The sequence below is a fragment of the Lampetra planeri genome, chromosome 50 (genome assembly GCF_965212315.1).
Source record: "Lampetra planeri chromosome 50, kcLamPlan1.2.h2, whole genome shotgun sequence".
In the NCBI taxonomy this organism is placed as follows: Eukaryota; Metazoa; Chordata; class Hyperoartia; order Petromyzontiformes; family Petromyzontidae; genus Lampetra; species Lampetra planeri.
The window spans coordinates 3278660-3292333 of NC_136156.1; the positions used below are offsets into that span (position 1 = coordinate 3278660).

At 50.2% G+C, this 13674-nt stretch overlaps 1 protein-coding gene across 1 annotated transcript in view; it reads right to left on the reverse strand.

Moving 5' to 3' along the window:
* Window positions 1–8952: 8952 nt before the first annotated feature.
* Window positions 8953–13674, reverse strand: part of LOC144734100 (uncharacterized) — a 91692-nt gene continuing 86970 nt past the window's right edge. Inside the window, exon 39 of the mRNA XM_078616160.1 lies at window positions 8953–13151. Within this exon, the coding sequence (XP_078472286.1) occupies window positions 13147–13151 (5 nt within the window). The 3' untranslated portion in view covers window positions 8953–13146. The remainder of the gene's footprint in view (window positions 13152–13674) is intronic.

Genomic DNA, 13674 nt, shown 5'->3' on the forward strand with positions numbered 1-13674 from the left:
AAGGAGCTCAGACCGCCGTGGGAATGCTCCATAGGTCGGATTGCGTGGCCACTGTTGCTGTGTGTGTATGTGTAACGGGCGTATGTGACGCAGGAGAAGTTGGTGGAGGCAACACGTATTTATTACAGTTAAATTCAGTACAGCAGAGTAACGACTCTAACACTCGAAGAGGTATCGGCCTCTTCACCCGGTCTATTTAGGGAAAGTGTTCCCCAGCTAACGCTCCCCGTTAACTCCCTACTTCCCTCTATCCCAGACCTTCCCCAAATGTAGGCTAGCTAACCTGGCCCAGCTTGTGCGCAGGTTCCGACCCTCAGCCACACGAGTCTGGCCCTTACAAGAACATCAGACATCGCTGCTCTGAGGTCGTCACTGGCTTGCCCTGCTCGGCTCTTACAAGAACAGCGAGTCAGGGTAGTTCCAGGTCTAGCTAGCTGTGGCCTTCAGTCTTCACTGGCTCTTCATCTTGATCTGTACCCAACGACTGCCACGAGCTCTCTCGCTCTCCGCCTTATATACCAACATGCCCTCGAGGGGCGGGGCTGTGTGGGATCCCAGCCTCCCCCCCACACAGCCCCCCAGGGTGGTAACCGTTTGCGGACGTGGATGTAGACACTCGAGTGTAACTGCTCGTTTCTCCCCGTTGCGTAACACCTCTACATATCTTCTTGGTTCTTTCGGTAAAGTCACGTAGAAGGGAAATAATAAAATAATAAAAATAAAACATAATAAAATAATTCTCACGACGTTTCGGCCACAACTCAAGCAGCCGTCATCAGGTGAAGAACAGGTCTGTCGGAAAGACAGCGTCTGTGGCCGAAACGTCGTGAGAATTATTGTATTATGTTTTATTTGTATTATTTTATTATTTCCCTTCTACGTGACTTTACCGAAAGAACCAAGAAGATGAATCCCTGCAGGTGGGTGGGGTGCTCGCTCAGGGCGCTCGGGTAGCACGGCCAAACGGGGACTCTCTTCGTGAGAACTTTTCTCGTGCGCGTTTGCGAGAAGGAATGGTGACACAGTCAAGTCCAGTACATAATCGTTGGCGAGCGTTATCCAAACCGGTCTTATCCAGCCAGCACCCCCCCCCCTCCAACCTCCTTCACAAACCCGCGGTGACCAGCGTGGTGAAGTATGGTCAAACTATCGCCCACGTGAGACGCGACACGGGAAGTGCTGTGCGGAGGCTTCCGCTGTGTAGGGGGTCGCGCGCGCGGCGTTTGCGTGCCCCCATTGCATCCCCACGCAACCATGGATCGCGGCTACGTTGTGCTGAGCCTGCGGAGCGCGCGAATATTACAAACTCCCCACCACCGCCTCCGTGCGTAATGGGACACGTGCCATGGAAATGCGAGCCACTGGGAATTGTAAGATGCGTTAGGCTGCCGGTGTACAAGCAATGGGGCTCTGAAATAAGCCGCGTGTCACCTGCTTCTGTCGCTCGGCGAGCAGGGTGAAGGTGCCGACCCGCAATGACTTTTGAGCAGCGACCTCTGCAGAGCCCCGCTTCTCGTGGGTTTGTTTGGCCCACTTTGCCACGCAGGTCAGTGAACTTGAATGTCCATTGACACTCGCCTACGGTAGATCCAATTGCAGAGGCGGGCGGTGGTGGTGGGGGTGGTGGTTAATTTAATAACGTTGACCATCTTATTTGGGTTTTTCGGTGAAATCACGTCGATAGGTTCAAAAACTAATAAAGTAAAATAAAAACTACGACGTTTCGATCGCAACACAAAGCGACCGTCATCAGGTGAAAAAAAGTCATTTTTACCGAAAGACCCAAAGAATATGAATTCCTGCAGTCACGAAAGCTTTAAGTCGCGATTTAACATTGACCATCGTTTAATCTGCCGTGCCAGTGGTGACCTCTGGTTTACAAGTTCAGAGGGTTAACCATTACACCACCATGGCAGCAATCCAGTACCCAGGATAGGCTTTAACATACGACACGAAGACGGTCGGGTTTGGCCCTTTTGTGCCGGAGAGCTCTCGTTCCTTTGCCACCCCCTCACCCCCGTGATACGTGGATCAAACAGATCACTCGAGACACCGCTGGTACGGCAGCAAGAGCAGTTCATGCGAATGTGGTCGCCAGAGGTCACGCGTTTGGGGCAACGCTCCTTTTCGCTGACTGTGCACGATGATTGAATGAGTTACAGCTCGGAGACAATGCAATATCTGTGTCAACGTGACAAGCTTGTCGGTGGTGGAGAGCTATGTGACAATAAGTGTGCCATTAAACTACCTCCAAGTGGCCAAACTAAAAAAAAACCCGATGCATCGTTATTTACATGTCTAGCTAAGATAGAACATGGTCTAAACATTTATCCTTCGGAGTAGAGATGAATAAGTCGACAAATATATAAATACGAACACATTTTCACCCAAGTTGTTTGTCACTTCGTTTCTCATTTCCAAGTAAAACAAATCTCACCCACTCCACGTTAAACAAAGCAAGGTTGGGTCAACGTTGGCACGTGCTGAGAGACGGTGGGCCAACGTGGGCCGAAGGTTGGGCAATGTTCCACGTTTATTGGGTAGCCTACGACTAAAGCTTTAGAATAATCTAAAACGTTGACTTGCTGGTACCGCCTGAGATGGTTACGAGCATGTTGAAATCACAAATACAAGTTAACCATGCAATGACTTTTTTCCATCATGCAATGGTATTCGCCATGAACACAAACTGGGTTGACTAAATATCTACCTTAACCCTTGCTACCAAATTCTGCTCTGGCCAATGCAGATGATGATAATCTCGGTGTTCCATCGCGCAAATCACGCAAAGGTCTCAAAGCCCCCTTTACACGAAGCTCAAGTTATGGAGGCAGCCTGTTTCAAAACCAAAAAAAACCTAGGTGAGTTTCAAGACGCGATTATATAAAACGTGTCGCGGATTCAGATTCCCTAATGGACCGAGGAAGAACGGGATTCCACAATGGCGGAGGCTGAATGCATAAAAAGCCCCCTCTGTCTCCCATCGAACAACAAAGTCTGTTTTTTATGGAATCATGAGTAGATCGATACAATTCGGAGGTCCGTTTTAGTCGTTTTCTCCATTTTGTCATCTGGTCCAACACCATGTGAGACTAAGCTCTAAGAAAAGCTGTCTCGGGTGTGGACCAATCAATTTCAAGGTCAGTGCATACATTATCAGAGTTGTGTTTTTTGTTTGCATTCCGACCGCAGGTATTGTGGTCAATGCAAACATGACTCCTTGTAAAAAAAAAGGTGTCAGTTTTGTTGCCAGATAAAAGGGTAAAAACCCAATTATCAGGTGGTGGCGGCTTAAAGGATGTCTTCATCCAGCAGTGGGTCGATCATGGCTGACGATGATTGTGCGCCGGTTGTCGTCACGCAATCGGCTCGTCTGAGAAATGTTTTGCCCTCTTCGTGTCGTGATTAGTGTGATTGTACAATATTACATTTTTATACGTTTAATATACCATCACTCACAGTGCCACACGCACAGCTGCCAGTGATCATTATTACACCTTCGGGCGCACTAAAACGTGATTTATGTTTTATATGTGATCCTGAAAACTCAATTTTCAAGTCAAAGTGATTCAAAGGACTTTGGTCCGTAATAATATTGGTCACGAAAGCCTCCTTTGGGCAAAATTGGTGACGTAAAAATGGATATTGAGCATTAAAACCAATTACAAACGTGAACATTTACGTTGAGATCGCATGAAGAAAGTAACAAAAGAGACAATGGGGAATAAGTCAGCCGGGAGATGCGTTCACAATAGACTCAGTGACATGAGAAGTTGACCAGTGTGCATGTGGCCAAATCTGGGGCACTAAAGCTATGCTGCCTGTATTTGATTCTATACGTGTGTAGTGTCGTAGGTCTCTTCTTCTTCTCTCCCTCGAGGCTTTTGTGTGTGTGCGGGTGGCGTGCGTCGCACACACACTCAGTCGGTGACGAGGTAGTCGCGGGAAGCACCGTCCTTCCCTTTTATTGTTGTGTTCACGCCACCAACTCCGGCCCCCTCTCTCTCAGGACCACGCTGCCGCACCACCCGGCCCAGACACGACACTGTCCGCGTTGCACCGACGTCGTCGATGATGACAGCGACGACGAGACGAGTCAACTCCCAGAACCGGCAGTCCGGAGCTCTCGCTCTCCGCTCCTTTTATTCCCCTCGGCGCGGCTTGGCTCCGCCCTGGCCACGCCTCCCTTCTCGAACCCACCAGAGGGTTCCAGGGGCCTCCCCACGAGGTCTACGGTGACCCTTGCCCCAGTTCCTCCGCCCTGCCAGCCGTTTACATGCTTAACGGCGTGTGTGCGAAGTGTCCACCTGCAGTTGCAGCTGCTGTACAGCGGTCAGCGCTGTGTCACTACACTTGTGTAGAAGATGTTCGTGACATCCTCACACACAAACACCACACAACCATGGGTTAAGTTGTCACGGGGGCACTGCCGCGTACGCCAGGGACGTGCGGTCAGGGGAGGCACAGCCTAACCTGTCATACTCCAATGGAAATAGCTGTTTACGAAAAGTAAAAAAGTGGTAAAATAAAAAATAAGATTTTCCACTGATCTGTGTTATATAATTTATGTATGATTCCAAACATTTTTATAGTCAAATTCGCCAAATTTGTGGAGCTCCGCTGCAAGTACAGGGAGACGAGAGGCGAGGAGGCAGCGACGAGCTCAGCCTCCCCTTTGATTGCGCAACCCCTCAGACACTGGATGGAGCGCGGGCAGTAAGCGCGTGCCTGCTACTTTCTCTCTGTAATGATTGGAATCATACAGAAATGAAATTTATAACACAGATCAGTGGAAATTTTTTTTGTAACAGCTAATTTCATTGGAGTATGGCAGGTGAGGTTCTGCCTCCCCTGCCTCCCCTGGCCGCACGTCCCTGGTGTACGCCACCCAATCCGATTATTCAGGGGAGGACACTGATTAGATTGGCCCCCAGGAGGATTGGCAGTCGAGGGGTAAGCTCAAATCCTGTCTATATCAGAGACAGCGTTTGGAGGGTTCAGGGTTGGTTTTTGATGATGAGTAGAAGTAAGGTGTGAGTTACCTTGAGAATCAAGATCCTGCTTAAACCATCTCAAGTCTCCTCTTCACTTGCTTTAAACTAGCAGCTTGCACGTCCATTGGACATGAACGTCTCCCTCCCCCCAGCCAGCCAGCAAAACTTTTAAATAATAATATAGTATGATCAACAGGTACGTTCAACGGGTGTAGGCCCCAGGCCTGCGTGTTTAGGCTCTTTTGTCTTGATGCCCCAACCTCTTAACTCCTTAGGCCCCAACCCTTCATTATTAGGCCCCACCTCCTTCCTCTGGACACAGCAGGGGTAGGAGTGGGCGGGGTCAGGCGGTAGGGGTGAGGGTGGGGTCAGGCGGTAGGGGTGAGGGTGGGGTCAGGCGGTAGGGGTGAGGGTGGGGTCAGGCGGTAGGGGTGAGGGTGGGGTCAGGCGGTAGGGGTGGGGGCGGGGTCAGGCGGTAGGGGTGGGGGCGGGGTCAGGCGGTAGGGGTGGGGGCGGCATCAGGCAGTAGGGGTGGGGGCGGGGTCAGGCGGTAGGGGTGGGGGCGGGGTCAGGCGGTAGGGGTGGGGGCGGGGTCAGGCGGTAGGGGTGGGGGCGGGGTCAGGCGGTAGGGGTGGGGGGCGGGGTCAGGCGGTAGGGGTGGGGGCGGGGTCAGGCAGTAGGGGTGGGGGCGGGGTCAGGCGGTAGGGGTGGGGGCGGGGTCAGGCGGTAGGGGTGGGGGCGGCGTCAGGCGGTAGGGGTGGGGGCGGGGTCAGGTAGTAGGGGTGGGGGTGGGGTTAGGCGGTGGGGGTAGCCTCACAAAGACGGGTCAAAATCTTTATTAGTGATATTTAAATAATTCTCGATTTCCGGATATTAGATTGGAGAAACAAATGTATAAACATAAATGGATTAGGTATTGTACAACCCATCTCATTTTTGCTGATGACATAGCCAGTATAATAAAGTTAGAAGAACGTATTTTATTGTATTACATTCCACTTGTTTACCCAGGTTAGCCTCACTGACTTGTGAATCTCATTACTTTTTTATTTTCAGGAGGGTCCATCTGCTGCCAAGTAATTATTTTTTATTTTTTCGGGGGCGACAATTGCTGTAAAGTATATTCCGATTGAGCAAATTGCGTTGTCATTTTGCAAACCCTGGCGACCCGAGTCCTATTTTCTGCAATATTTTGCTGTCTTTTCTTAGATTTTCTGTTAGCACTCAGTCACATATTCACTTTAAGATGTTTTTTGTTCATGTTTCTTGTTTGTTGTGGTTGCCCCCGATTCAAGAGCCGAATGGCTCACAGGGCTACACCTAACAAATTAACTTGAACTTGAACTATTCCCGCTCACGGCCAACACCAGTGACGATTATCTGAACCGGTCCTGAGTCTCCCCCAGGTTAACTCGTGACACAAAGTGCAGCCGGGTGTGCTGCTGGCCATCTACCCCTCGTGTGCCGTTCCGGCCTTCATAGGTGTTCGCAAACAGCTGTCACGGCTACGCGGGCGGTATTGAAGGATAGTCTGGGCTCACAATGATTCATTAAAGGGCCCCATGGAGAGCGATTTAAAGTACTTTTGGAGAGATTAATTTACTCGTGGAATGAAAAATACACTGCCGATATGGCGAAAGGAGAATAGCACCACGAAACTGAAATATCAAGGGCCGCGTAAACGAGGTCCTTATTGTCATCATCATTATTATCATCACAGTGTAACAAAACAGCACAACGCTGTTGCTCTTCTCTCGTGTCCCGTGAGCCGTGATGGATCGGCAATTAAACAGAAGACACCTTCGCGGCGCATGGCAATGTGTCCTGCACATTAATTAGGGCGGCTTTTACAGCGTGGGATGATGGGGCCGTTTGCAGGGATGGTGGTGGCGCATTAGGCCAATGGAGCAGTGATAATGGGTCTTCAATATCCCGCTTATGATAAGCCGACCTGAGCCGTTATCGCGGGCATCTGAAGGTCAATTACAATTGCGTCAAAATGATCAATCGATGCACAAAGAGAAATATCCCCCGTGTAGCCTTCGCAGACTTTTGGGACAAGCACTGCGAAGGCCGGCACGGCACACGAGGGGGGGTGGTTGGCCAGCACCACGCCCGGCCGCCTTTGTCTCCCTCGTGGCGATGTTTATATATCACACTAAGTAAGAATTTTTGGCCAAGTCGACCTAGGGAAGGTCCTGGACCGGTTCAGATAATCGTCACTGGTAGTGGTCGCGAGCGGGAAATCAAACTCGGGTCCCTGGGTTCGTCGCCCAGCGCGCTAACCACTCCGCCACCGCTCGACACATAGAATCCAGCCGTCTTTGTCTCCCCCTGTTCTGATTGTGGACGACACCAAGTAATAATTTACGGCTGAGTCGACCTAGTGGAAGCTCAGAGAGGGTGTTGATGCTCGTGTCATTCGCCACGAATGCCATAGCCGTCGTCAGCAACTGAACACGGATGGCTGGGTTCTGAGCACAGTATGGTAATCACTCCCTCGATAGGCTCACATAGAGACCCATAGACTCACATAGAGATTCATAGACTCACACAGAGATCCACAGACTCACAGGAGATCCACAGGCTCACAGAGATCCACATACTCATAGGGATGCATAGACTCACATAGAGACCCACAGACTCTGAAACCCACATACTCACAAAGAGATCCATAGACTCACATAGAGACCCACAGACTCACAGGAGATCCACAGGCTCACAGATATCCATAGACTCACATAGAGATCCACATACTCTGAAACCCATAGACTCACAAATAGATCCATAGACTCACACAGATATCCACAGGCTCACAGGAGATCCACAGGCTCACAGAGATCCATATACTCATAGAGATGCATAGACTCACATAGAGACCCACAGACTCTGAAACCCATAGACTCACAAATAGATCCATAGACTCACACAGAGATCCACAGACTCACAGGAGATCCACAGGCTGAGAAAGATCCACATACTCATCGGGATGCATAGACTCACATAGAGATCCACAGACTCGCATAGAGATTATTGTTGTTGTTGTTTGACTTGCATCCCACTGGGATTTTTGCACAGCGTTGGTGTACGGTGCTTTTTATGCAATATTTTGCTGTCTTTTCTTGGATTTTCTGTTTGCACTTAGTCACATAGTCACTTTAAGATGTTTTCTTGTTCATGTTTTAGTGTTTTTGTTTGTTGCGGTTGCACCCGATTCAAGAGCCGAATGGCTCACAGGGCTATACCTAATGAATGAACTTGAACTTGAAAATGTCGCAGTTCCAGTCGTCTCCTCCTCTTCCTCTCTTGACTGCAGCGCACATCGGCGCCGGTGCCGTTCTATCGGAATCTGAAGGACGTCTTTCATTGATTCTCCCGCGCGTCTGAATGTCCTTTTAGAGTTCAATTTGTGCTGGTTTCTAATTCATATTATGTTGCATCTAATGAATGAAGAGCACGCGCGACACGTGTGAAACACAGCACACGCATCCACGCACGTCCAGGCGAGGCCCCTCCGTTTGAAGGCCGGCGATGTGGCCCCGTGCCGCTTCATGAGCAATTTCTCACAAATGTCAAACTATGAAATATAAAATCCAATTTGATGGTGAGTTAATTCTGACTGTAATTGCTTTTTCCTCTTTTGGGGGCCATAGCCAATTTCCACAGATAATGTATCATAACTGGATGTTAAACTATACAGGGTGATTTCATTCATAGATAACCCCCTCCCCCGCCCTGATTGGTAATGACCTCAAACATTCATTATCTGTTTTAATGCCACAACGTAAAGCCAATGTTGAGTCAACTTTGGGTCAACGTTGGGTCAACGTAGAGCCAACGTAGAGCCAACGTTGGGTCAACGTTGGGTCAACGTTGCGTCAACGTAGAGCCAACGTAGAGCCAATGTTCATGTGGTTTTTGAAAAAAACAGTTTGTAAATTTCGCCGAGGCCAGTAGCTTTTCCTTCTTTAAATATTTTAATGTCATCGACTCTGACTTCTCACACGTCATCCTCTTAAGTTATACAGTACACATACACATATATGGTCAACAGCAGAAAACAAAGATACCTAACATCTGCATCGTTCTCCGACATATTGTACGCAATATTTTACCGCAAGCGCGAGTCCGCGCATTACGCAGCATGGTAACGATTGCAAGGTGGACAGGGGGTCGGGTACATGCGACACGATGGTCAACCACAGCAGGAATGTACAAGGCATGCTCCAAAACTTAAAGGCGTCCTTCAATGCTGTAGTTTCAACTGGTCATCGCTCAATCTTGATTTGAAGCTTTCGTGACTGCAGGAATCCATACTCTTTGGTTCTTTCGGTAAAGTCACGTGGGTAGAAAGTAAACAATTTAATAAATCACGACGTTTTGGGGGCAACGCAAGCGTCCGTCATAAGGTAGGAAAACATGTTTTAAAAAAATCTGCATCAGCAGCAGGCCATGCTTTCCCACCTGATGGCGGACGCTTGTGTTGCGCCCGAAACGTCGTGATTTTAAACATTTTATTTTCTACCCACGTGACTTTACCGAAAGAACCAAAGAGTTATGGCCAGCGCTCACCAACGCCGTGGCAGCGTCTCCAGAGATTCGTCACGAGGCAACTCACGAAGCCGTCCGCTCCACCGGCTCGCTCACTCGCCAACCTCGACATGAACTCATAACCAATGCTGATCAACTCATCCGTCATTCGACAGAGAGAGAGAGCGAAGTGACAAGAGATTCAGTGCAGGGCACACACCGTGCCACCTCTCATGAAACGGTCTCTGTGGACAGCTATGAGTCGACGGTGGAAATTACACGTTTCCTAAGCTGGGGGAGGGGGGATGGGTGCACTGTTGATTCCCACAAAGTGGTACTCACTTTTTTTGCCCCGGCAGGGATGATGAGCTGAGTCGACCCCCCCCCCCCCCCCCCCCCCTCTGGCCTGGGATTTGAACTCGCAACCCTTCCAGCCGGCAAGTCGGCAGCCCCGACCCGGCTGCCACTTCTCAACCGTTGCCGTTTAGCAGAATTCCGACGCGGGGATTATCGGGAAGTCGCTAAAATATTATCGCCTACAAATGGCTACGCGGCGTTACTACTCGGTTAATAACTCGGAAGAAGAACAAAATAAAAACGACGCACGGACAGGGCATGCGCATCATTAAATATAATACATTACCACAGTTACATTTACAGCATGCATTCGCCGGCGATGGAACGCAGTGGTCAGCAGTGGTTATGGAAAAGTCGAGCTGCGTGGAGTGCATTGTATTTATAGCGTTTTATACAAGGAACATACACAACATTTAAACATCACGACTGCCTCAGTTTGTCGAACGTCTGCTGTTGGTTATAGCCGGCACTTTCTTCAAACGCAACGAAACATTTTTATGTTACCAGGCAAGGCCTACTGAGCTACGTAGCTCATTTTCAGAGGCGTCCTGGCCACAAATGATGGCCCAACGATGTGGCTTGTCATCGTGTGGACATTTAGAGCAGCCAAATCATCTAAGCACACGCGCTTCTAAATGGAGTGTAACAAAATCGGAGGACCCAGAGAAAAATTCACACGACCTCGGAGAGACAGAGAGAGAGAGAAGACATGCAAACTACAAATATACAGCAGGCGTCAGGGTTGGGATTGAACCCATGACCTCCTGCATACCAGGCGAGGGAGATTAACATCTTTGTACCACTGCACATCCGAGCCGTGCCGGCGTGGCTAATCGGGTCAAGAGGCGTCCGGTTTTTTTCCACTACAGGAGCCGAGCCGCGCCGCTGACGTGACACCAACGAGTGAGCGCGTCCCCTCCTGGCCCTGCTTGGCCCCAAGCTAGATTCAGATTGCCCTGCGCTTTGGTTCCGGCTCGGCACGGCAAAGAGGCAGTCGGGGGGGGGGGGGGGGAAGAAAAAAACATCCGTACCAAGAGGGGCCCAACGGCTCTAGCTCAGCTCGGATATGCCAGTGGAGAAGCGCCATCAGCGGAAACACGCGTGCTGGCCCGCGGACCGACCAGCAGCTCTTCCGCAAGCAATGGGGAAAGTGGACGGCGTCGCACTTTGATTGTTTCTGCGTCAGCACCGCCTGCCGCCGTTCGCATCGCGATGTTGGTGCAGCGCAGAGAGCCGGCGGCAAAAGCGGCCTGGACGCGAATTACTCTCGCCTGCTGGTCGCTGCACTCGTTTGTGCCGAATCACGAGACTTGCTGCCCACCTGGAGGCGATGAATCTCCCAACACAGGTGCCAATGATTTGTCCCGGTTGAGCCTCACCGAGTCTCAAGGGTTAGATTTTTGTTTATAATTCCAAGAGAGGGTGATGCTCACGTTGCGATGTTTGGCCACGCGTTCCACGCGCAAACGAGGCGTTTTAGGGCTCTTCGCGCGGAATGAGGCCGGAGAACTGGGAGAAAACGCCGCACTCGCGCTGCCGGCTCTACCCCGGCACACCTCGCAGCAGCCTCGGACCTACAACACCTGGCAAGCCCCTGGTGCTCGCCCTTCCACCTACTTGTGTATCCCATCAGGCTCAAGGCCTCTGTGATGAGATGGGGGTGCATTTGAGGTGGGGGAGGGGGAATGGTTCATGGGGAAGCCTCCCATTGATTTCCTAGCCCCATGGGGTCCGTGCCATCCAAGTTACACCACCACTTCAAATCAAGATTACACCACCACTGTTTGGGAGGTTAGGCAACAGCACAAAATAACTGACCTTGCATTTAAGTTAAAAGCGCTTTAACGGGGGGGGGGGGGGGGGGTTGGTTCAATAAACAAATTCTCATCTCCCTACTCTGGCTGGCATTGTGCTAACGTTTGCTGAATTTCCACGCAATCTGCGAGGAAGATTTTAGCTGCGTGTCCCAAGTGGTGGTGGTGCAGCGTTTCTGCCGCTAACGACTCTACCATCTGTTTTCAATTTGCGCCGATGAGTCCCGCTTCAGCGGAATGTCCCTAAATTGAAACCAATTGGCGGCAACCATCATTACGATAGGCACAGACTCTGAGCAATTATCCCTCTCCAATTATCATCGCTGGGCAGTTCTCGTTTCGAGCCATCGTCAGTCCTTGAAGGCGTTGCTAGAAACTCCACATGCCTATGGGCGGGACCAGATTTTAATTTTAAAAAATTTCGGAGTACTGGACAATTGTTTCCTTCCCACCAAATGGCGAAATTTCATCAATTGGCACTCATTTTACCGACCCTGTTAGAATGATGATGATGACTATGACACCATGGCGACGATGACGACGATAATGACGGTGATAATGATGACGACGATGATGACGGTGATGATGATGACGGTGATGATGATGACGACAACGATGACAGTGATGACGACGATAATGACAGTGATGATGACGACGATAATGACAGTGATGATGATGACGACAATGATGACAGTGATGATGACAGTGATGATGATGACGACGATGATGACAGTGATGATGATGACGACGATGATGACAGTGATGATGATGACGACGATGATGACGGTGATGATGATGACGATGATGATGACAGTGACGATGATGACGACGATGATGATGACGACGATAATAACAGTGATGATGATGACGACAATGATTAAAGTGATGAAGATGAAGACGATTATGACAGTGATGATGATGACGACGATGATGACAGTGACGATGATGACGACAATGATGATGATGACGACGATGATGACAGTGATGACGATGACAGTGATGATGATGATGACGAGGCTCAATTAACTCTTGCCAGGAGTTGAACTCACGACCTCGGCAATCGCGGGCGCGGTGCTTCACCGAGCGAGGCGTCCACCCCCGTTACACTACGCTAGCTCGCTCGCGAATATTTACACATATCTGTAACAAGCACAGCCAGGGAGGACTAACCCGACGGGGGGGGAGGGGGGGGGGCAAAAGTCCTTAGCCGCTCCTCGCGACGTGACGAGGACCGCGTGGCGACCGGAAGTCTAAGCAGCTCCGACCGAAGAGAAGCGGCTCGTTCCTGGATGTGCCAAACGAATTCACTGGTGCTGGAGGTGGCGGTGGATGTGGATCGGCGGTGGATCCCGAGTCCGTCCCTCGCGTTGTGGCGATCCTTGGTAGGGGGCTGCTGTTTGTGGAATAATCTGGTCCTTGTAGAGTCGACGGAAATTGCATCAGCGTGGGCTTTAGCCTGGAAGAGAAAGAATAAGACACGAATCGAATCAATTCAGGTTCACGAAATTCTCATCGCGCAAGTCTACCGCGAAGGTCTTACGATTCACATATATAGTCTGCAGACGGTGCCCATGTATGGTTAATGCGCCCACAGCATTATCCAGGGCGGCCGCGAGGTCCGAACCGCGAACATCTGCAACGAGCCACGACGCGTGCGTCACCGCCACGCCACCGAATACAATTTCATTTGCTCACTTTCACCGTCCGTTGTTCATAATCATGTTCGAAAATGGAATTTTAAAATTAAAATGCCTTGTCACGCGTCGTCAATCTAGCGTCATGGCAAGATAGTTTAATTTGACCTTTGATATTGAAATCCAAAAAACTCCGTCTCTTCGTGTCGAGCAGAACCAAAGCCAATTTCACTGGTGAACAGCGACGTCTGAATAAATATCCAATCGCACATCCCATCACGGCGCCTGTAGCATCACAGTGGGGCAACGTTGATCCCACTCTGCCCCATTGCATCGCACACCCGC